This window comes from Microcebus murinus, chromosome X (assembly GCF_040939455.1).
Source record: "Microcebus murinus isolate Inina chromosome X, M.murinus_Inina_mat1.0, whole genome shotgun sequence".
Classification (NCBI taxonomy): Eukaryota; Metazoa; Chordata; class Mammalia; order Primates; family Cheirogaleidae; genus Microcebus; species Microcebus murinus.
In genome coordinates, this window is record NC_134136.1 from 86,442,864 (window position 1) to 86,467,690 (window position 24,827).

The following is a 24,827-nucleotide window of genomic DNA, read 5'->3' on the forward strand; positions in this document are numbered from 1 at the left end:
ATTATATGTGAATGAGTTTTCATGTTAAATCTCAAAGATGCTAAAAGCTTTGTGTAGAGTAAAACAGTCATTAATGGCCAATGCAGCATTAAACTGGGGTTTATAAATGTAATCTGAAGTTTTCATTAGCTGAGTTCTTTAGTGAAGCAGTTATAGAGTTGTACTTTGCTTATGTCTTGCTGAGGACTGCATGTAATGTGTTTGATGAAGAGTTTTTAATATCTGATATAATGAATAAATTCCCCTGGCAGTTGAAATAGAAATACCTCTCATAATGAAAAAGTTGTTTATTGCAAATGGAACTTACACATTCTTGGAACGATAAGTGCCCAAGTGGTTACCTTAACTTCATTTTTTCTTGTACATGTAACTTTAATACACCAAACCTTTTTGGGCTTGTGTGTGTGTGTGTTTGTGTGTGTGTGTGTGTTTGTGTGTGTGTATGTGTGAAGGGAGGAAATGGTATAAAGATTATAGCTAAAATAATGGATATTTGACCATGCCAGCTTCCTTTGTAGGACTGTCTGGAGCAGTGGTTCTCAACCTGGGGTGATTTTGCCTCTTAGGGACACTTGATAATGTCTGGAGACTATTTCTTTGATGGCCGTGCCTGGGAGAGGTGCTGTTGGCATCCAGTGCGTGGCGCCCAGGGGTGCTGCTAAACATCCTGTACGGCACAGGACAGCCCCCTCCTCCCCAACAGCGAGTGAGCTGACCCCAAGTGTCAGTAGTGCTGAGGTGGGGGACTCCTGATTCTGAGGCCTTGTTTTATTCTAGGTGTGCTCTCTGCCCCTCACTCTTGGCTTTCTGCCTCTTCCTCAGCCTTCCTGGATCGGGTAGCAGCCAGGGATCCATTTCTCACTCTCTCCTGTTTTCATTCTAGCTTTCCTCAGTGTTTTTGTCATTGTTATTTAATGACTGGGGACATAAAGCATGGCTCCCCTTGGCTTACTCTCTGCCCTTCGATATATTAAATGTGGGGAGGCTGGGGGTCTGAAGAGGCGTGATACTCCCCACCTGAGTGGGTTTGAAGCTCTTTCTATATGCTGGTCCTGTGGCTCCTTGTGTCCCCTTAGTGTGAGTGACCCAGGTTGGTACCTTCAGGGCTGATTCCTGCGTTGTCAGTTGCCAGCAACCTTTTGAGTTTTTGAGTCTTCCTGCCTCAGATCTCAGGGCAGTAGGATTTCTGATGCCTGTCCCCAGCCTTGGGCGTGATTGCAGCTGTTAGCCAAAGACTGGGTGGTGGTGATTGGAGACAGGGCATGAGTACCGTCCTGACCGCTGTCCTCCCGGGCAGGTATCCAAGGGACAGGAGAGCTTCAAGGTGGATCCACCACCCAATGGACAGGGTGGGTGCTTAGCAGAAGAGAAGCCGAGGGGCTCCAGCTCGCCAGGTGGCCCTCTGCTGGCCCAGCACCTTGCATCAGTATGTTTGGGCAATCGCGGCCATCTGGGGCTTAGTTTCCCAGCTAATGGCCTGGGGGACAGCTCTAGACACATGAGAGCCACTTGCTGCTCAGGGCTGCTGCATTGTGGGCCTGGGCACACCTGTACCATGGCATCATCACCAGGCTTTGTCCTTACCAGGGCCAGGTGGTAGGGATGCTTACTGAGCCGCATGGGCATCTTCATACACAACCTTCTAGAAGGCCTGCTGGGCTGGGGCTGGGAGAAAGGTTGGAGCTGGAGGTAGGCAAGAGAGCTGGAGAGGGAGAAAGCAGGAGCAGGACGTGGGGCAGCCAGGTGGGAGGAGAGGACATCAGTGAGCAGTGAGCAATAACTGCACAGCCTGGCAGGGGAGGTGGCCCAGCAGGGAGGCAGCAAGTCAGTTCATAGCGCCCCACTTTCACGGAGTCAGTGAGAAGATGGATGTAAGTAGCTATTGGTATGATAGTTCCAAGCTCACTTGGGTTCATCTCCTCCAACATTTAAAGTGTGGTCTTTTGGTCTTTATTGGTGACAAAATAGTCATGTGTTATTTTCTCTCTTCTAGTGGACTATTTCATCTCTGTAGAGTTTTCTTCTCAAACTGTAGATATATAAATGGAAGGTGTTCCATACTTTGGAAAGGTTCATGGTGTAGAATTGTCCCTAATGTGCATCCTGGTAATTAATTAATTTTCATATTGGCTGATATGCATGACTATTGGTCCACTAAAAGATTTTACTTTTAAGTCACTTGTGTTCTTGCCCTTTTAATTTCAGAGCTTACCCAGATTGAGGACCCCCGAGAGCAGTGGAGGCGAGAGCAGGAGCGCATGTTGAAGGAATATTTAATTGTAGCCCAGGAGGCTCTCAATGCTAAGAAAGAAATCTACCAGATCAAGCAGCAGCGGTTCGAGCTGGCTCAGGAGGAATACCAGCAGCTGCACAAAATGTGCGAGGATGACAGCCGCTCCTACGCCAGCTGTGAGTTGACTTGTTTCCTTCACTTAGCGTGTGACTTTAAAAGCCATCTCTCTGGTAGGCTGTCTGCAAATGCTGAACTTTCCTTGGGCAGGGCAACTTCACGAAGGTTCTAATGGCATACTGTTTGGTAATCAGTATTCTGTACGAGAGTCAGATGGGCATCCGGTAGCCACTCCTGTAGCAAAGATTTATCAAGTGCCTACTTTGTGCCCAGGCACTGGGATATGGTGATGACTAAGAAAGGAAAGGTCCCTGGCCTCATGGAGCTCACATTCAGGTAGGGAAGGTAAAAAAATAAGCAAGCCAACAAATAAAATTGCAGGTAGTGACATTAAGCAACCTCCTGTCTCAAGTTTGTCAGTTTTGAAGAGGGCTTCCATTGGCGATCCTCTACAGTTACTGCTGCTCGTCTGGGATGGTTTCTTGGGAAATCCACATGGTAGTTTCATGAATCCTGGGTGGAGAAACTCAGGAACCTTCAATCTTGTCAAGTACCAGTCTCTTTGCAGAGACCTTTCTTGGGCTTTAGGCTTTATTGGGCAGTACCCTGGAGGAGGAATGCAGTAAAACCCAGACAGTTGGGGGACTCTTTATGCCCTTCAAGTAAGAGGACTGTCCATTGCTCTTTTCCACAGGGACCCTTCCTTAGTTTTGGAGGCTGCCAGAGTGGGCTTCCATTTCATTAGTACTCATCAAATGCTCAGGTATTAAAGGAACCAGGTCTGGTCTCAGAAGTCAAAGCATTTTGCTATGGACACAGTCAGCCACTGCTTGAGCCAGTTCTTTCCCAGCAGAACTGTCACACTTGATAGCCCACCACAGGTGTACATGGCCACCACTGGCCTGGGTGCTAGTGAGCTTGGAGAAAATGTATGAAGTTGGTACGACTAGGTTGTACTTTATAAAAACCTAAATTTAGGCCTGGCGCAGTGGCTCATGCCTGTAATCCTAGCACTTTGGGAGGCCGAGGCAGGAGGATTGCTGGAGCTCAGGAGTTCGAGACCAGCCTGGGCAAGAGTGAGACCCCTTCTCTACTAAAAAAAAAAAAAAAATAGAAAAAAGTCAGCCGGGTGTGGTGGCACACGCTTATAGTCCCAGCTACTTGGGAGGTGAGGCAGGAAAATCACTTGAGCCCAGGAGTTGGTGGTTGCTGTGAATTAGGCTGATGCTACGGCACTCTAGCCTGGGCAACACAGTAAGACTCTGTCTTAAAAAACAAAACAAAAACAAAAACAAAAATGTAAGTCTATTAGAGCCATGGGAGAACTTTCCTGTGACATTACTGTCCTGTTACCAGGGCAGACATTAAAGATGTAGCCATAGTTTTGTTCTGTGTTGCAAGTCAGAATGTAGTTACGGCCAAGGTGCCATATGTCTTGTGCTCTGTCTTACTGCAGCTACTATTGAAGGTGAAGAAGCCATAGAAGCTGTAGACATCGGTGAGGGTTAGCCTCTGCAATAGGAATTTAAGATATTTGTATTACCATGTGCCTTAAGGGAAGGGGGGACTCAGGTTTCATGGCGTGTTGCTTGCAAGTCATCTTATCTCTTATTCTTCAGATGTGGGTACATACTGGTTCTTTTTTTTCTTTTAACTTTCCATCAGAATGTGATAGGTCAGCTCAGTGCTGATTTACAGGCTAGTTTCTTATCTCCACAGTTTTCTTGTACTGTCTTTGGTTTAGGTATCAGGGTGATACTGGCCTCATGGAATGAATTGGGAAGTGTTCCCTACTCTTCTCTTTTCTGAAAGAGTTTGTGTAGGATTATTAATAGTATCAATGCATTCTTAACTGACTTCACCAGAAAAGCCACCTGGACCTGGAATTCTCTGTGGGAATGTCTTTAACTACAAATTCAGTACCTTTAATAGATACAGAGCTAGTCAGATGTTTTATTTCTTCTTGAATCAGTTTGGGTATTTATATGTTTCAAAGAATTTGTCTATTTCCTCTAATCTTAAATTTAGCAAACTTTTCTATTAAGGGGCAGCTAGTAAATACTTTAGACTTTGTAGGCCCTACAATCTCAGTCACAGCTATTCAACCTTGTGGTTATCACGTAAAAGCCGTCAGAGACAATATGTAAACAAATGTGTGTGGCTGTGTTCAATAAAAGCATAAAAACAGGTAACAAGCTAGATTTGGCTCATAGGGAGTTTGCCAACCCATGATCTAAGTTGTCATGTCTATAAAGTTCTTCATAGAATTCTTGTTATCCTTTTAATGTCTGTAGGCTCTGAGGTGGTATCCTCTCTTTAATTCCTGATATTAATAATTTGTGTCTTTTCTCTTTTTTTCTTAATCATTATAGGTAAACTTTTGTTGATTTTATTTATCAACAAAACTGACTTTTGCCCGCCCCCCGATTTCTTATCTGTTTTCAATTTTATTGGTTTCTCTTCTTTATTATTTCCTTCCTTCTACTTAGTTTGGCTTTAAGTTGTTCTTCCTTCTATAGCTTCTTAAAGTGTATGATTTTGGACCTTTCCTACTTTCTCATGCAGCCGTTAAAGGTATGAATTCACCTCTAGGTACTACTTTAACCGCATCCCACAAATTTTAGTTTGCTGTATTTTCATTTTCATTCAGTTCAAACTATTTTTTCATTTCCTTTGTGGTTTATTTTTTGACCCATGGATTCTATAGAAGTAAGTTACTGGGAATTTTAAAATATGTTGTTATTGATTTTTAATTTAGTTCCATTGTGGTTAGACACTATATTTTGTAAAATTTCAATCTTTTGAAGTCTATTGAGATGACTTTGATGGGTCAGAATATGGTCTTTCTTGGTGATCTCGTAGGACTGGAAGCCTATAGGCGTGATGCCTCCAGGTCACCCCTAGCTGAAGCATTGGCTTATAACTGGTTCTGAGATCATATTAGTCAGCAAGTTTAAATCTTTCAGAAAGCTCCTTGAAGAAGCTAGGTTGACCCATATAAAGTTATCATTTTTATAGCTAAAAAAGGTCTGAGTATTGGCAGTTTGTTACTTTTTTTTACCCTTCTCCTGCCCCGGTGCCTGGCAGTTTGTTATGTGTTTCCTTCTAGTAGCCTTCAGGTGCTTTATCTGTTACAGGCTTGGGTTTGGGTAGGTCTCCAAAGAGGTTCTCAAATCAGTCTTCCAAGTAATGAAATGGAAGAAGTACATATCAGAAAAACTTAGCAGGAAGTTTCTTGCCAGTGATTGAAAAGAAAAATCGAGTATAGAGAAAGGGACTTCAGTTGCTATAACCATGAGGACTCTGGACTGTGTGCCCTTGAGGATGCAGACACAGGGGGACCTTAGACCATCTTGTCTAATTCCACACCCACCCTGAGGGTGAGTAAGAGGGGAACCCCAATCCAGTGCCAAGCCTGTGAGTTAAAGGTATTTGGTACTTGAAGTCCTTTGGATCTGGGACATCCCATGGGATCAGGTTTTATATTTCCATGGGCTTTTCACTCCTTCAACATTTGGGAAAATAGGGAATTCTACTCAATTACATTCCGTCCTGTGCCCCATGGAATTTGATTAATGCCCATTAAAAAGAAATACTCAAGATGCTCTCTTTGAAGTGGTGTCTATTTATTCAGTAGAGGGAAGGGGATGACTGTGGTGTTGATGTAAGATTCTAACGTGCTCACCAGATTCCATTTCCTGCCCTGCTAAAAGTCTCTGTGTAGATGCAGTCTCTTCTTCCACTTGTGAGGGTTGCCTTTAAGGCTAGAATTGAGCCTGTTCTCACAAAAGGACTGGACATGCCAGTGAATCTTCCCAGGGCTTATCAGATTCTAACGTGCTCACCAGATTCCATTTCCTGCCCTGCTAGAAGTCTCTGTGTAGATACAGTCTCTTCCTTATGAGGGTTGCCTTTAAGGCTAGAATTGGGCCTGTTTTCACAAAAGGGCTGGACATGCCAGTGAATTTTCCCAGGGCTTTATCAGATTCTAACATGCTCACCAGATTCCATTTCCTGCCCTGCTAGAAATCTCTGTGTAGATACGGTCTCTTCTTCCACTTGTGAGGGTTGCCTTCAAGGCTAGAATTGGGCCTGTTTTCACAAAAGGGCTGGACATGCCAGTAGATCTTCCCAGGGCCTATCAGCTCATCAGGCAAAAAGCCAACTATGAATGGAATCTAGGAGTCAATCCAAGTGGTTTATCAACTTGCTGCTGTCCCTGGGGCTTCCACCAAACCCTTTCAATCTGCCATTTATCCTGAACTACTAATTACAATGAGGAAAACTGTGCTAGAATTGACTCAGATGAATTCTTTCTGGCCACCGGATAAAGTTTAATACAGTGATCCTATTGGCTTAAGTCACCGTGATCTAATAGATGGCTTGTATAGTCACACCAGAGGGGCTGGGCTCATGCTGGGAGCTGCTGGTGGCAGTATCCATAGCACACCTGAGCCTTGCTCAGCCCCATGGGTCTCGTCCCACCCAGATCTCTTTCAGTGCTAGTCATCTAAAGCAGGGAGGTGTCTCCTTTTTCTGGTATTGGGAACAGAACAACATCTGGACTTATTTCACACCATTTCCTTCATTGGTAATGGCTTGAAGTGAAAGGTACCACTATTCAATGAGCTCGTGGTTTTATATGAATTGTTATGATCACCACATTGTCAAGCATGTGCTGTTCTCTTCATTGTTCACATGAGAAATCAAATACTAGAGAGGCTAAATGATATTCTTCAAGGTTACATACCCAGTAAATGATAGAATTTGGATTTGAACCCAGATCTATTTGTGTTGGTGGCCTTCACTACTCTGTACTATATCCTAGACATGGAAGAGGCAGCTCAGAAGAGCTGATCATATCTTTGGAACCCCTTGCCCTACCCACCCCCTCAATTTTTAGGTCATCTAAAAATCAAGACCAGTTATAAATTGACAAGTTGTCTGGCAATTTTGCAGCAATAATGGGGGCTGGTGGAAGGCAGACCGCTTTCTATTTCTTGACTTTCCTGTGGTCCAGATAGGGTCACTATTCATTTACTTTTCCACAGATATTTATTTAACACTTGCTGTTGGTATATACTAAGTGTTGGGGACATAACTTATCTCTAATGGCTGATGAAAGGGAAAGACAAGGCAATAATGGTAAAAGAAGGAACTAACTGGAACAGCTATTTCTAATGTTGGCGAAGGGTGTGGGGGAGGGCAGAAGGAGGGAAAGTGCATCTGGCCCACACCCTTCACACATTTCCCCCTGAGCTGTGAAAATCACCGAATAAAACTCCATTCATTGGAGAGGAAAGATTTTTATGTCAGTATTGGGCCATCTGATATCTAAGAATATCCAGGTCTTGACCATTTTTGTCCCTGTCCAAAGCAAATTCAGATACTTTGCTGAATTCAAGCACCCATGTCTCCATGAGCCTAGGAAACCCAACTCTGCTTAATTCTATGAGCTTCTGAGCTAGCTGCCTGGTGCCCAGTCCTCTTATTATTATGCTTTGACACTACTGGGGTGAAACTGCTCGACAATGGACTCATTCTGAGATATACCCTGAACTTTTCCTACAGCTCCGTTTTGTAGAGTTTTCTCCTGCTTTGTTCCTTGCAACATGTTATTCTATTTGCCTTCCTTTTAACACTGGATACATTCATTTTTTTCTGGAGTTACTCCTTCATCCTTCCTGGGAAACTCTATCCCCAGATACATTCAGATGAACTATATGACCATTTACAGGATCTTTTGGAAGAAATTCTTGCATGGGGTAGAATTATAGTTTAAACCACGGGTTTGCAAACTATGTTAGGCCCACAGGCTGACTCCTGTCCATTGTGGGTGTTTGTAAATGAAGTTTCATTGGAACACAACCATGCCCATTCACTTACCTTTGTCTATGGCAGCTACAACAGAAGAATTGAGTATTTGAGACAGACCGTATGGTCCACAGACCCAAAAATATTTGCTATCTGGCCTATTACAGAAAAAGTTAGCCAACCTCTGGTCTATAGCCGTGGTTCTCAACCCTACCTGCAAGTTAGAATCTCCTGGAGGCCTTTTAAAAACTGCTGGTTGGGCCCCACCCCAAGAGATTTTTGATATAATAGGCCTTAGGTGGGGCCAGGCATGGTTTTTGTTTTTTTAAGCTCCCCAAGTGATTCCCAGGGTTAAGATCCACTGGTCTAGATTAACTTAGAATGGCCCTGGTAGCTGCAGACATTAGACATTGTTATCTGGCTTTTAGGAGCTACCCAAAGTCTATACTGAAAGTCTCTTTGGGTGGCTGGGAAAAAGGGTCAGCCTTATCTGGTGAGAATGTGCCAGCCTATCCGGAATTCTTGGGCTAGGTGGTGGTAAAGCTTGACCTTATCAGCAAGCAGTCCTGCCAACATTCTTTCTGAAGCTCCAAGCCCATCCCACAAAGACTGTCTTCCATTGGTACTCTGTTGAGGGGTTTCTCATCTGCTCTCTTGGTTAGGAGAAGGGCTACACGCATTCCATTCAGTCTTTTGTTTTCCTTCACCCAAGCGTGTTGGAGCAGGCAGGAGAAAAATGGATCAGGTAGCATTTTAAACGAGTATTACTCGATAAACCTCGATCTTGAAGGTTGTAGCAGAAGACATGTGTTTCCTGAGAAATAATCCCCCAGTCTGTCCTGGAGAGAAGATAATTGGTTAGGATTTGGTGGTATCTTGTGTTATTTCTGTAGATCACCTCCAAGTGGCCTTATTTGATGTTTTGTTTTGTTTTGTTTTTTGGTCCTTTGAAACAAAAATCACCTTCCCTTTGCTGGCCGTAGTTGTTTATATGTATGCCTCTCCTGTCACCCTGGAATCTGTTGGGGCTTGCCGGCCTTTCTCCCAGAGTCCTTCGTGGGTTCCTTGAGCAACTCCAAACAGCTCTGTTCCCTGGAGGCAGACACCCAGTCCTAAGGAGCAACCTGCCCTACAGCACGTCTTTCGAGTAGGACTGCTGGTCTTTTAAAGCATGTCATCTCCCTGGGGTGACGTTAGATTCCCACAACTCAGAGGAAGCCTGTACAGGAGACAGGCACACAGACACATGTTTCTGTTTTTCAATAACCCATAAAATTGAAATCCAGAATAAGTACTGGGGTTTGCAGCATTTTGAGTGCAAATACATAGGTCAAGTATACTTGTTGGGCAATGGGCCTTGGGGAGCTAGAGGACCTTTCCTTTTTATGTGGGGAAAGCTTGTCTGATTAAAGGATCTTGGGCAGCTGACCTACAGAGCCCAAATTTTAGACACAAATTCCTCTATGAATGATGGCATAATGTCAGTCAAGCCACTACATACTGTCTTTTAATTTATAAAATGGGCAAGGAAACATAAGCGTCATCTCACCTTCACAAAGATTTTATGAGAATAGATGAAATAAATGTGAAAGGCACCCTATAATAGCAAAGTATAATAATTTACATTGCTGTGGCCCAGCTAAGCTGTAACCTTGTTATTATATCATCTGAAGCTGTATTATATGCTAAGCAGACTCTCAACTATTTAATAGCTCTGCCCACACAACTCTTCAAGAGAGAAGAAAGCTTCAGAGCTGAAAGTCTGGTCTTTCTCATAAACCTTGAGATTGGAGACTTCTCTTAATAGAGGAAGATATTTCTTTTTTTTTATGTTATGGAGTGCATGCTGTTCAAAATGGGGTCTGGAGGACTCTGTAAATGGTTCTGTTAGACTCACTGGCAGATAGAAGGAACTGAGAATTTTATTTATAAATTGAATTATATTATTAAAAGTGATGCCAGTGTTCACAACTCTCCTTAACATTTAGAGAGAAAATATATTCATTGTCTTAGGTACTTGAGTGGACTTTTCCCTCATCCCAGTCTTAGAATTTTTGTTTTGTTTTTCAAGACAGGGTCTTGCTCTGTCACCCAGGCTAGAGTGCAGTGGCATCATCATAGTTCCCTGCAACCTCAAACAACTGGGCTCAAGTGATCCTCCCACCTCAGCCTCCCAAGTAGCTGGGAATACATGCATGCCACCATGGCTGGCTAATTTTTCTATTTTTTGTAGAGATGAGGTCTTGCTATATTGCCCAGCCTGGTCTCAAACTCCTGGCCTCAAGCCATCCTCCCACCTCAGCCTTCTAAAGTTGCTAGGATTACCAGCGTGCCTAGTCTCAGTCCCAGAATTTCATAGAGACCATAGTAAAGGTAATATGAATGGGATCAATAGAAGTAAAACCTATTCTATCATTTTGGATGATTTCACCTGTAACAGAGAAAACTAAATCCCACAGGCATAGATAATAAGGAAATTCATTGTCACATAACAGAGGCCTCTGGAGGTGGGGCGGGGTCTCTCATAGGTGGATTTGGTGGCTAGGTGGTGTCATTGGCTTATCAGCTTCTCCCTCTAGGAGTGGGTACACGCCAAGGATCCTGGCGGAGAGGTGGCTACTCAACAACATCGGGGTTCTATTAGTTAAAGAAGAGAAATGGGAGAAAGGTTGCTGTGTACATAGATGTCTGACAGTATCTACTACACCTCCTGCGTATATTTCAAATCTCTTCACTAATTTTTCCTATGAAATTGCACAGACAGAAAAATTGTGATGGTGGTGATTTCAGGTCATTGTTACTGATGTTAACATTGCAGGTAACTTTGTTGAATTTTGGTGGTGGTGGTGTTTTCTACCTTTAATGGGGAAGATCCCAGGTGGTAACTTGGCATTGTCTTCCTGTCTTCCTCCCACTGCAAATTGACAAGTCGACACACGTGTTATAGTGTTGTGAGCCAGGAGTCAGCAAGCCCTAGGCTCATTGCCTCAGTGGCATATTCTCTCCATCCAAAGTGGGAGGCCTTTAAGCTCAGGTCTGGGAAACTTCAGTCCCAGGAGTTTAATGTGGAGATTTTCTTAAATGATTTGTGCTTCTTAAGGGCATTGAGATGTTGCTTTTCTTACTGATCTTATTTATTTATTTACTTATTTTTTTAGAGACAGGGTCTCACTCTATTGTCCAGGCTGGAGTGCAGTGGCACAAGCACATCTCTCAACAGCCTTGAACTCCTGGGCTGAAGCGATCCTCCTGCCTCAGCCTCCTGAGTAGCTGGGACTACAGGCATGCACCACCATGCCTGGCTAATTTTTCTTATTTTTTGTAGAGACGGTGTCTCACTATGTCGCCCAGGCTGGAGTGCAGTGGTGTAAACATAGCTCACCACGGCCTCGAACTCCTGACCCCAAGTGATCCTCCCACCTCAGTCTCCCAGAGTACTGGGATTACTGGTGTGAGCCACCACGCCCATTCCATTCATTACTAATGTTAAATGAAACCAGAGTCAGGCGAGATGAAAGATGAAGGATTTGGAAATAGGCAGTCTTATCTAAGAAATAATTTGTTTTAAAAATATTTTACTCCATGTCTTGGAGAGATCGCAATTCTAAGAAGATTTGAGATAAAGTTGGCAAACGTTTACCTCTTCTAGTTATTTATTTCCAGTAGATTCAGTTGTTTGAAATTCTGACTGAATAGGGCAGAAATAGATTTTCCATAGAATTGTTGTTAAATTGGGAGATCTGGCTGCTCAAATTAATTTTGGATGTAGTTCTAATTGAGATTTTAAATAATTTTGCTGTTTAAGCTACTTGATGGCTTTGAGCCATCTTTTTCCAATATAAAATCAGGAAATGGTTTTGAATTAGTTTCTAATTGTTGGCACCTAAGTTATGCAAATGACAGCCAGCCTTTGGTACCCAGACCAAAGGAGTAAAGGAAAGGATACTGGCCCTGCAGATGTGCCTTCTGAGCAGGTGATGTTAATGGCAATAATCAGGATGCAGATGACACCAGTGTGGGGTGATTCACAGATGAAGACAAAGGAACATTCCACCAGGTACAGAAGAGAATGGAAGCCAAGTTGCAGTAGTGTAAAAGCCCATGGCTTAAGAAGCCTAAAGAAAGGAGATAGTAACATCAAGAAAAAGCAATGCAGAGAAGTGGATGGGGTGGTAGAAATTAGGAACAGCCACTCACCGCTCCAGCTGCTGGAACACTGGAAAAGGCCTTCAGCTCTCTGTTTGGACAGAAATTGGCTGACTGCGCCTAGTGTGTAAACAGATCTGTGGGTCTTATTCACCCCTAGGTGTTGGCTAATCATGAAAATGATGCTATGTCTATAAAAAGAGTTTAAAACATGTGCACTACACTGTTTAAGAAAGCATTGAGCTATGTGATGTCTTTTAGCTAGCTAAACATCTATCAAAAACCAGCTGTGAGAATGAAAGTGTGAGTGCCTCACTCCAGTTTGCATGGGACAAACAACTTGTGGGCACAGCTTTTTCTCAAGCCTGCCAGGTACTGACACAATACTAGAAAGTTGTCTTTTTTATTTTGCAAATATTTAATGTTTTTTTCTTGTGTCAAAAATTGTTCATCTGGAGAATATAGATGTGGAGAAAATAAAAATAAAATGATTTGTAATGCAACCACTGAGAATAACCACAGCTTACTTTTTGGTTCTACCTTTCCAGTGCCTTCTGTGTCTGTATGTTAAAAGGAAGTAAAAATGGGTTCATACTGCATATACTACTCACATATTAAGAACAGTTTTTTATACTATAATCATACCTGCATATATATAGGGTATTTAACCCTAGTAGTTTTGTAGTAGAACTAAACCAAGTTTTGATTTATCTACAGCCATGTATTTTATTATATGGGATTATATAATAAAGTCCTGATGCAAAAACCAAACATCAAGAAGATTTGAGGATGTGAATGAAATGTTATTCTTTAGGAGCCAGTGCCCACTTGTAAATCTGGGACTTAGAATTAATTATTTAATACAGTGCATCAGAAGTTCCTTATGTATATGTATTTATTTTAAAGGATCCATTATAAAATAAAATATCTTCTTTCTGTTTAGCATTCTCTGGATATTCAACAAATACAAAGTATGACCCACACCAAATTAAAGCAGAAATAGCAAGTCGTCGCGACAGGGTAAGTAAAACCAGTGTTTTCACAACTGGAAGTGCCACGTGTATTTTTTGTGTCACATCACTTATCATGGTTCATTTCATGGTAGTCACTGTGCCTGACGCTCATATTTTAGTAAAATTTTTAATTTCATGGATTATTATTGCATTTTGTTTTATTTTCCACTTTTTTCCAATAGGAGGAAAAAGTTTTATTTTAAAACCTTAGTGCATCTAACAAAAAGTAGCTTGTATCCCTGTGCATGTTTCATAGGGGTGGACTCACCAACCATTTGGAAAGGTTTAGTGACCACAGGGCTGGGTCTCAAACGACTGCTTCCCCATGTCAGCAGGATGCAGCCGTGGCCCTCGGCAGCCTTGGAGCTGCCTTCTCCCCTGGTTCGCTCCTACAGTGGCGTTTGGCCAGAAGATCAATGATCCTTCCCTGGTGACGCCTGCATTATTTATGGGTTACCTTGCTTCCTCTCTTCAGAGCCTTGTCTTGGTTGTCTGGGAAGGGGCACACTTTTGTTTGGGACAAAGCAAACATCTGGCAGTGAAGCCTCCTCCTCTCCTGGTGTTTTGTTCCCTGAACCAGGGTGTACCTTTTGGTGCGGTGGCTCTCAAATTTTAGCACACCTAGGAAAAACACCTGGGGCGCTTGTTTAAAGTGTGAGATTCCAGGCCCATCCCCTGAGTTTTGATGCAGGCCTGGAGCAGATCCCAAAATCTGTTTAAATAAGCACTCCAGGCCTGGTTGAGTTTCAGGTAGTCCGAGACCACGCTTTCAGAAACAGAATTTCTTATGTGCGATCCAGAGTAGTAAGTAGAAGGAAAGATGAACAAAGTATTTCAAAGTTTGCTAATTGGAATGTGTAAATCATTATCTTGAAAAAGAAAATGGTTACTGGTTCCCCACTTGATTAAGAGCCTGTCAGCAATCTGGGATTATGTATGTGAATAGAAATTCATGAAGAGAATGGATGATCCACTGAATTGCAAGCCAATTAGAAACTTAGGTGACAAAGCTAATAACAACTATAGAAACAATTTTTCACAGCTTGTTTTTGGGAAAAAAATGTGATTTGTCTTTAGCTTTCCAGATTAAAGCGAGAGCTGACCCAGATGAAGCAGGAACTGCAGTACAAAGAGAAGGGGGTGGAGACCCTGCAAGAGTGAGTTGCCTGTGCTCACAGACGGGAGCACTTTCCTGTGATTTCCTCTTGTCTTGACCCATCTGGGGCCTGGACACTGGTCTGAAAACTTTATCACCTTTGCTTCTATGCCTTTATTTATGCTCATTGTTTCCTAGTCCTAAGTATCAGAATCTCTCTTTTCCTTGATGATACTTCAGTCCTCTAAATGGAAACACTTGGGAAACAAGACCTTTATTTTTATACTTATGCACGTTTTCTAGAGCTGCACGGTCCAAGACACTTATGTCTATTTACATTTAAATTTGTTTTTTTGTTGGTTTTATCCTCCTGAATGTTTTGTAAATTTAAATTAATTAAAGTAAAATTAAAAATTTAGTCTCAATAGTCACATCTGAAGTGCTCAGTAGTCACATGTAGCCAGGGCAGATTTTCTCCATCTTGGCACTAGTGACATTTGGATCATTCTTTGTCTTGGAGGAGCTGTCCTGTGCACTGTAGGATGTTGAATGGCATCCATGGTCTTTACCCACTAGATGCCAGTAGCACCCCTGCCCCAAACAACCAATTATGTTTCCACACATTGTCAAGTGTCACCTAGAGCAGCAGTCCCCAACCTTTTTGGCACCAGTTTCATGGAAGACAACTTTTCCATGGGGGGGGAGGGCATGGTTTTGGGGTGATTCAAGCCCATTTCATTTATTTCTATTATTATTACATTGTTACTTGCTACTCACTGTTAGGATTTTGATATGAGTCTGCAAGTAATTGATTTATTATGGTCTCTATGCAGTCAAACCTCTCTGCTAATGATAATCTATATTTGCAGCTGCTCCCCAGCGCTGGCATCACCACTTCAGCTCCACCTCAGATCACCAGGCATTAGATTCTCATAAGGAGTGCGCAGCCTAGATTCCTCGCATGTACAATTTACTGTAGGGTTCGTGTTCCTGTGACAATCTAATGTGGCCGCTGATCTGACAGGAGATGGAGCTCAGGTGGTGATGCAAGGGATTGGGAGCAGCTGTAAATACAGATGAAGCTTCACTCGCTCCCCACTGCTCCTACTGTGCGGCCTGGTTTCCTAACAGGCCATAGAACAGTCCTGGTCCACAGCCCAGGGGTTGGGGACTGCAGTCCTAGAGGACGTATTTGCCCCTAGTTGACAGCTTACAGTTGAGGCTACTGACAGCACAGGTGATAGATTTCTATCATCCCAGAAAGTTCTTTTGGACAGTCCGGTCTGTAGATCTTTCTCCTGTTCTCATCTTTACAATGAGAACTTTAGCCCTACTAAGACTTTAGAGATGAATTTTTTATAATTAGTGAACTGTATATTAAATTAGCAATCTTAATGAACTAAAGCTATTTTACAAATGGCAATAGTGCTGGTCTGAAAGAATTCATTTTCTTAATAAAGGGTATTGTCTGCTTGCTGCCCAAGTCACCCTCTCTTGGTTCACTGGCTTCACTTGCTGAACTTGGGCATGGGATTTATACTTTCTGTGCCTTTTCTCATCTGTAAATGGTGATTGTCTTAGTCAGCTTAGGCTGCTATAACAAATAGCATAGACTGGGTGGCTTAAATAAGGAACAAGCACAAGCAAATCATTTGACAGGTCATAAAAGTGACCAGAACTGCCTAGTTAAATTTGAGGTTGATTTCCTACTGTCGTTGGGCCACACCATAGCTGTCTCTCATTACTCTACAGTGTCTGTGAATAATGTGTAGTTTTAATGCTAGGCATTGTGTGTGCTGGAGGTTGCAGTTAATTTAATTCTCACTTGGAGAAGCTCTGAGGAAGGTGACTGGGGTTCAGGAACGGTCAGGGTTTGTGCATGAGACCCCTGAGTATCAGAGGAGAGCCAAGCCTGGCACTTTTCCCGGCTGCCTGTGGCTTCTGTAGCGGGATTGTGGGCCCAGTGCCTGTTCCTTCACCCGAGCTCCATCATTCTTGTGAACTCCATTTCCTTATTTGAAGACAAAGGTTATATTGCAATGTTAGCCTAAGACTGAATAATCTAGAAAATAAAATGTGCTAGTGACTGAGAAACCCCCCTTTTCCTTGGCATTGCTAGGAAGTAAATTCATCTTCTGCAGTTGCAGTAGTTTGAAGAATAGGAAAAGGCGGCCTTTGTTTCTCCAGGCGTATGAGAGAAGCAGAAGGCAGTACAGGAAGTGTTCTAACTTACACCTACAGTCAAATGGAGTATGAGTTGTGCTCCTGGAAGGCAGAAGGGCCAGTGCTGTTTGTATTTTCTTTCTGCTTTCATTGTCAAGATCCCATGCGTGGGAGCAGTGATTGTAAACTTGTGCCTTGCCAAAAGGAGGCTTCTGGTGCCTGCCCTCCCTGGGGAGGCTGAGGAGTGGCGTGCAGGAAGGCCCTGCACTTGGCCTTGGTCCTGAGGGGCCCATCCCCTGCAGTAGCCTCCCAGGCGCCCGTAGGTATGTTGCCTCCCCTCTGTTTGATGCTGTGTTGTCACTGCTCATGTTTACTTTATTCTGTGACACAGCCTCCCTGGAAGAAGAGAAACATGGGCACTTCTGCTACCCTCAAAATTCTCTGTAAATGAAAAAAAATCTAGTAGCCTTTCTCTGAGTTCCACAGGCTATAAGATGAAAATAGCATTATTTTTTTGGTATCGAAAATTGGGCTTTTATGTTTGGATCCAATCATGCAAATTTATATCATTTATTGAGAAATTTCGAATGCTCTTTTTAAGCATTGAAAATGTGGTTATCCCACTTCTACTGTGAAATCCTGACTATAAGTACAGACAGCACTTGAACTGTTGTACATACACATGATGCTTCTCTGATTTTATTATCAACATTGATTAAAGGTAGTGGCCCTGGACTTTCCTCTAGAAAATTTTCTGCTGTTCTTGCTTCCCAGAACATCCAGTGTATTCTTTTCCAGAGCACCTCACCAGGAGTTTGGCTCCTTATAACATTTTAAACTTGACTTGTTTACCTTGGTGAATTTCCTGGCTAGCAAGGAAATCCATCATTATGCTTGGATCCAAGTGAGGAAAAAAGAACCTTTTGTATTTTATTTTAAATCTATATACGTTGTTAATTGTCACAGAGGGGAGCTGGCCATGATGTATTCTCTGAGTTAATGATGGAGCGTGTGCATGTGTGCGTGTATGTGTATTGTATACCTATACATATATAAAGTATACATATCGACTTTTAATGATGGCAAATGTCAAACATAAAAGTAGAATAGTATAATGAAACCCTGGGGTACCCCTCACCCCATTTTACCCATACAGTGGCCAATCTTGGTTCATCTGTGACCCTGCCTGATCTGCTGAGTTTTTGCTGCCTTAATTGAAGCAAATCCCAGAATCACATTTAATCTATAAATATCTCTCCTAAAGCTATGGGCTCCTTTTGAAAACATAAGTATAATGGCCATACCTCACTTAATAGACATCCTGTTTGCGGTGAACATTCCCATTTCTCTGGTTGTTTGGGTCCAGATTCAGAAGAGGCCTACATAGTGCATTTGGTTGATGTGTCTCTTAAGTCTTTTAATATCTGTTCCCCTCATTTTTTTTTAATGACAACTTATTTGTTGAAGAAACTAATTTGCTTGTCCTATAGAATTTCCCTGGTGTTAGGTTTTGCTGCCTGAATTCACATGGTGAATTGAACATGTTCCTCTGTCTTCCGTTATTTATGCAAATGGATGTAATTAGTTTGAGAGGGTTGATCTCTGATTCAAGTTCGATTTATTTTTCTTTTCTTTTTTTTTTTTCCGTAAGAATGTTTTGTAGGAAATGGTGCTGGTGTTATTTCCGTCAGGAAGCTCATACTCTCTGGTTTTCTCTTCGTGGTGTGAAGATTATTGGTGGGTTCTGGCCTTGTTGGCCTGATGCTTCCAGTTATCATATTTCCCATCAGCTTTTCACCTAATGTTGTGCATGTGTATCTTTCAGGATAAGTTCTTCAAAATGGGCTTGCTGGGCGAAGGATTGAATGTGTTTTTGGTATTACAGGTTGACTACTAAGGAATAGTCAACATTATGCAAAATGCTTGGGACCAAAGCATTTTGGATTTTAGATTTTTTCAGATTTTGGAATATTTGCACCATACTAAGTACTAGTTCAATATCCCTAATCTGAAACTCTGAAATCCAAAATGCTCCAATGAGCATTTCCTTTGAGCATCATGTCAGCACTCAAAAAGTTTCAGATTTTGAATCACTTTGGATTTTTAGATTAAGGATGCTCAACCTATATTGGATATGGCCAAACTCCCTCCTCTAGGGATTGCACTGTTTTGCATTCCTGCTGCTAACATGAGTTTTCACTTTTCCCATAGCTTTGCCAAATGAATGTGTTGATAAGCTTTTACATTTTGCCAGTCTCATAGGTGAGAGATAGTATCTCAGTGTAATTTTAATTTGCATTCCTCTTGAGGCCCTTTATAAAAGTCTTCAGAAAATAGGAGCACCTTTTACCATGAGTAATTAAAGTTTTCAGAAAAATTGAGCCTACCCAGTGAAAGATCTGCTAGACTCTGTTGCCCTGAAGTTTCTGAAGGTGGTTTTGAAAAGCTACCTTCATGTAAATCATCACTAGTGTCCCGAGGCAAAGGGAAGGACTCAGAACCAGGATGTATACAGGGTTTCCAAAATGGGGATCCATGAGATCAGGCTGAACACACCAATAGATATGGGCCGATTCACCTCACTAGTTCTCTCCTGGAGACCTAGAATATTCTTTGTGTTAGAATCTGAGTTGTCCTGCAGCTAGAAAGCTCATTTAACATTGACTCACCCTGAGTTTCCCATGATTATGGTACATTGAAACCCTTTCCTGCCATGCCACCTATCACGTCCCTGAGTACTGGCTCAGTGGCAGATGGCGCTTTGGGGGAACACTGCCCTGACTGCGTTGTCACTACATCCGTCAGATCATGGTGTGTGATGTTTCCACACCCGGCACCTGATCCTTCTCACAGCTTCCACCGTGACCACTCTGGGCCAAGCGCTGTTGTGACTCACCATTCTCACGCAGTAGCCACAGGGATTCTTCTAAGATGTTTCCTCTGCTTGTGACCCTCCTGTGGCTTTCTTTCTCTCTCAGAACACAAGCCAGACTCTAGATGAGGTGGCCCCCTGGCCCAATCTCACTTCCCTCTGGTTTCACCCTTCTTTGCTTAGGCCAGCCACCTGCTGCTGCCCAGCATGCCGTGGGCACTCTGCCTTTAGCTCAGTACTTGCAGCTTCCTCTGCCTGGAGCACTTTGTCCCCAGTTCTCGTGCGCCTGGGCTCCCTCCTCTGCATAGGCCTCCGGCCAGTGACTCTCACTGAGACCCTTGTTTAACCATCCTGTCTGAAAAGGTGCTCTCTCTGTCACACTCCAGCCCCAAACTTAGCTTCATTTTTTTTAAACACTGATCACTGCCTGACCTGACAGTGCTTTCTATTGTCTATCTCCCTGACTCATGAGGACAAGGACTTTGCCTTGTTCCCTGCTTGATCCTGAGGCCCCTGATGGCTCCCAGCACGAGGCAGAATGGATGGAGGCCACCTGGGTGCTATGCTGGAGTGGCTGGTGTTGCTGCTCCTGCCTGCTGGTAGCTGTCACCAGGTCACTTCATTCTTGGGCACTGGGCTGCTCTGAGTGAGGGCAGCTTTTTCCTGGGCCAGAAGCTTTGCCCGGGCTGTGAGGAACTCAGGGAGGTCTCTCTACATTGGCCCAGTCACCTTCTTCTTAACTGTCCTCCAGCATTGCCTCTCTTCTGTGTTTTGTGTTTTATTGTGCTTTGGCCTCCGTTTTATAAGGAATCCTGTTACTTGTTACTGCTGTGCAAATCCCAGAAAGGGGCGTTCACCCAACGTTCCAATGACCAGCTTCCACCAGGTACATTCTCAGCCACTGGGTGAGCCTCTTTGTCTCAAGCCTTTTAATGTTTGCTTAGCTTCCCCGTTGGTGTGGTGTGAGTGAACTTAAACCTGGTCATCTCCTTCAGTAAGAGCAGCTACGCACTTCTAAGCATTCAGTGCCAGAGCAAGTCATTACTAGATATTATTAATAGAATCAGCATTTTCTGTCTGAGAGGATTTAGTAGTTTCAAAAGTGAATGGGCTCGTTTACCGTCAGTACAGGCTTAGATTAACCACCCCCGTTAACATATCATGTAAGGTACAGCCCATTCGCAAACCCTGGCGACACTCAGATAATAGTAAAATGTACAGAAATGGGGGCAGAAACAAAAAGCGCATTGTTCTTGGTCGTGGGGCAGGTTTGGTGTTCCATACAGGACTTGCTGTTGATAGAAAGCCACCGGAAGCTTTCTAAGCTTCACCCAAGGCCCTCTGCCAGAGCTGCTGATGTAAAAGGTAGAATTTATAATAAAACTTTACATTCTTTTGGGCCGTAATCTGTGGTATTAACATGGAATATCTTTAGAGCCCTGGCAGCTCTTTTCTTCAAGATGTGGGATTAAGAAGTTGTGTGATTTTACTTTTATTTTTACCATTGCAATTCTCTTGACATCTTAAGTTGAACAACAAATATGGAAACTGTAGGGCAGCGAGAGGTAGGGGCTGATGGTAAACATCTCAAAAATGCCTTTTCAGTGGTATTAGGTTCCTTATCTGAAGCTACATTTTCTCCTTTTCTCTCCAAGCTGTTTCTTTCAAAAGCAAACCATAAAGAGCACCAGTTTAATTTGGGATGACCTTTGACTGGCTGTGAGTGGCCTTCAGGTTTTGACACAGTGGGCAGTTGGAGGCCTTGACTTTGAGTGTAGAGCTACCCCAGCAATGAAGAGGACAAGTACTGGCGTTGGGGCCCTTGGCTGTGAACCTCACTGTACCTCTTAACTGGCTGTGTGACCTCAAACCAGTCATTTAACCTTCCTGAAGTTGCGTGCAAAATGTAGAGGGTGGAAAAGTAAAGACTGCGAGTCTGCACACTGAATTTTTTTCACACTGCATAATAACTTTATATCCTTGTTTATTCTTTTTGTGCAGTCACCACTTTTCTGTCATTTTATTTCTGATGTATGGTAAAACCACTGCCTTACATTCTTTTTTTTTTTAACCATGAAACAAGGTTTATTGAGGAGAGAAGGATAGGATTACAGAGCAAGAGCAAGATACAGGTTTACAGAGTAAAAGCAAAATATGTTCACCAGAGAACGGCAAATGGGCCTCTTGTCTTAATAACAACAAAAAAAGGCCTGCACTCTTAAGCTTAAAAACAGACTAAGATAGTTCTTTGGCAGCCACAGATATTATGATTTTTTTTAAATGAACTGGAATACATTGATATTTTAGAAAATACCAAATCATTGAGCACATCATCTAAATTTGACCCAAATTCTATGGAGTATTTTTTAATCTTTTTTTATTTTTTTTCTTTTTACCCCATTGCACCAGAGAATCTATGGAGTATTTTTAAAAAGAGAGAGAGCTCTCAAATAAATGAATTTTGCAGAAGTAAAAGGTTTCCTGTCCTTTGAAGTTTTCGTTAGATGGAAATTGATTACAATTGAAAAATGGAGGTGGTTTGAAACATAGCTTGCCCTTGTAAAAACATCCAGACCCACCATGACCACTCAGAGAGGTGACGGATGTCACGCTCAGCAGGAAGGGCCACCACCACACCTCATGACCCTGTGCAGGCTTTGGAGTCAGAGCATGTGGGTTTGAATCCCCTCTCTGCCAGATACTTGCTGGTCATCTCGGCCACTTAGTTAATCACTCTGAGCCTCAACTTCTTCATGATAAAATCTAAAAAGATTATGCCCATCTTATAAGGCCACTGAGAGAGTCAAATGAAGTGACAAGTATAAAGCATGCAGCAAGACCCTGTCCCCAATAGGTGTTTGATATACTGAACTGTTTTCAGATAATATTTATATAATATAATATATATAATCAAATAATATATGCTATAAAATATTAACATATAATATATTTTATATAGTAATACTTACATATTATATATTACATATTATATATTATAATATATAACTATTTAAAAATAATATTTCAGAGATTCCTAGCTTTGAGATCCTGTTATCTAATGGTTTTCATACTTTGTAACAGTGGAGTCTTTCTCCCTTTCCTTCCCTGCACGCAACCCCTTATGTGGAACTGGAATATCTGAGACAGAGCACAGAGAACTGCTGCTGAAGCAGAGGTGAGGGGCTCCTCCCACAGCTACTCAAGCTGGCCACCCCAGGGTGCCCTTGGAGCAGGGTCAACACAGCCACTCTAGTCCAATCTTCTGTGTTCGTCCTCAAGATCTCAGAGCCACGTTGGGAATGCTAAGGCCGGAGCCCAGGTCCCTGGCCTCAAAGCCATTTTTCCTTCTGCAGTACTCCGCAGAGTCCACTGATGGAGTCAATTATGGGTACTGATGATCCTCTCCCTGGTGGAAACTGGGACCTGTTTTCCTTGGGATGGCAGCTGTTCCCATCATAGAACTTGGAGCCTTTAGAGGCTGCTGGCTCAATTCCTGGGTTCACTGATGGACCCACTTAGGATTTATAGCCGCCACAAGTCATAAGGAAATCACAACATTTAAGTATAAAACTGCTATGGACATGGTTAGCCTCTTATATTGCAGCCTTTAACAATGGGCATGTGTCTATTTTCTGTGGATATTAGCGTTGATTTCTGGGTGCACCAAAAAAAAAACCTGTGTTTAGTGTAGTAGAGTTTCATTTCTCTATATTAGGGCCAATGTCCGGTGAGGACTGACTTGCTGTATTTTTCACTGTGGAAGAGCCGGTGGGCCCAGTTAGCACAGGCGCTTGTCGTGACTATCAGAGAACAATGAGGCTTTTCTGGCTGCAGGGTTTTTGTCTGGAGTTGCTGTAACCCTTTTCTATGGATTTCATCAGGCTAGGTGGATTGTGGTTTATGATGTTAAAAATGTTTGGAAAGCCTTTTATCAGAAGATGAATGCAAGGAGACATTTTTTACATCAGCATGTGTAGATTTTGTCTACAAGAAAAGTTTAGCGAACTCGTTGGCGGAGTTAGTGCTTTGAGATGTATGGCCTTTTATTTCTGCTCGTGTTAGAGATTCTTGGTTCTTCACACAGCATTTAAAAGGGGAAAAGCATACAGGCTTTCCTTCTGTTTTATGTTTTCCTACATCTTGTATCTTGGTGTTTCTGAGATCTCTGCAAGAGACCTCACCCCTAGCCTGAGCTCCGGAACTGGACATGGAGCGGAAGAATTTCATCTCTGTTTCTGGCATTGCTTTTTCCTTGAGTCCTTTTATGCCCAAACGGTTCTCTGTTATACAATTTCTTCTGTCAGTTTTCTGGATGTTTACAAGTATATTGAGATCATGGAGTTCAGTTTATTTATTTTTTATTTATTTATTTTTCATTATAAAGGTATTTATTAACCTTTTGTAGTTAGATTTATTTTATTCATTTATTTTTTTATTTTAGCATATTATGGGGGTACAAGTGTTAAGGTTACATATATTGCCTATAACCCCCTCCCCCCTCGAGTAAGAGCTTCAAGCGTGTCCATCCCCCAAACGTTGCACATCTTACTCGTTGTGGTTGTATATACCCATCCCCTCCTCCCCCTCCCACCCTCCCGACATCCGATAAATGTTACTCCTATATGTCCACTAAGGTGTTGATTCGTTAATACCAATTTGCTTGTGAGTACATGTGGTATGGAGTTCAGTTTAATTATAACTATTATATGATGTCCCTCAGTGCATAATAAATAGTGTAAGAAGAGGCTCCTTCGACTTGGTGGCTCTGGGACTTGGTTGATGGATCGATAAACTTCTTAGTTCCACCTATAGAAGTCCACCTTCAACCGAGACCCAGGAGTCTGTATTTGTTCTGGTGATCAGCTGGGTTTGGGAGCCCTGTTCTGTCCCCAGACTTCTGGTTCCATTCCCTTTCCATCACACCATTTAGCCACACAGCACCCCCTGTGCAGCATTTCGGTGAATTACACTGATTTTTGTTGTGAAGCTGTGACGGGTGAGAAAGTATAAGATAGACCATTGGCGACTATGGCACCTGACTTTATATAGGTCTGGGTAAGATACTTGCAGTGAGGGAGAAAGCCCTTTTGGTGGAAGTGGGGCTGGTTTTGAATGACAAACAAAAGAGTTTTGAATATGTAGAAAGGGCTTATGGGCCTACTGCCGCCATCCTTGCTATGGGCTCCCACATTTTAGTAGCCACCAAGTGGCTAGCTGGCACTGTGCTAGGAACTTTTTATATTTTCTTGCTGAATCTTGTGAGAGCTGTCAGGTGATGGAGTTAAAGCCCACCACCGCCATCACGTGGGTGCTTGTGAAGGAAGGGACTTAATGAGAGCAGAGAAAAAAGAAAAAAAACATGCCCACAGCCAG

At 42.7% G+C, this 24,827-nt stretch overlaps 1 protein-coding gene across 2 annotated transcripts in view; it reads left to right on the forward strand.

Annotated features, from left to right (window-relative positions):
- WWC3 (WWC family member 3) overlaps window positions 1-24,827 on the forward strand; it is a 117,678-nt gene that overhangs the window by 43,320 nt on the left and 49,531 nt on the right. For both annotated transcript variants that reach the window (XM_012784852.2, XM_075999434.1), the window contains exons 3-5: window positions 2,206-2,409; window positions 13,254-13,330; window positions 14,401-14,480. In XM_012784852.2, the coding sequence (XP_012640306.2) occupies window positions 2,206-2,409; window positions 13,254-13,330; window positions 14,401-14,480 (361 nt within the window). The remainder of the gene's footprint in view (window positions 1-2,205; window positions 2,410-13,253; window positions 13,331-14,400; window positions 14,481-24,827) is intronic.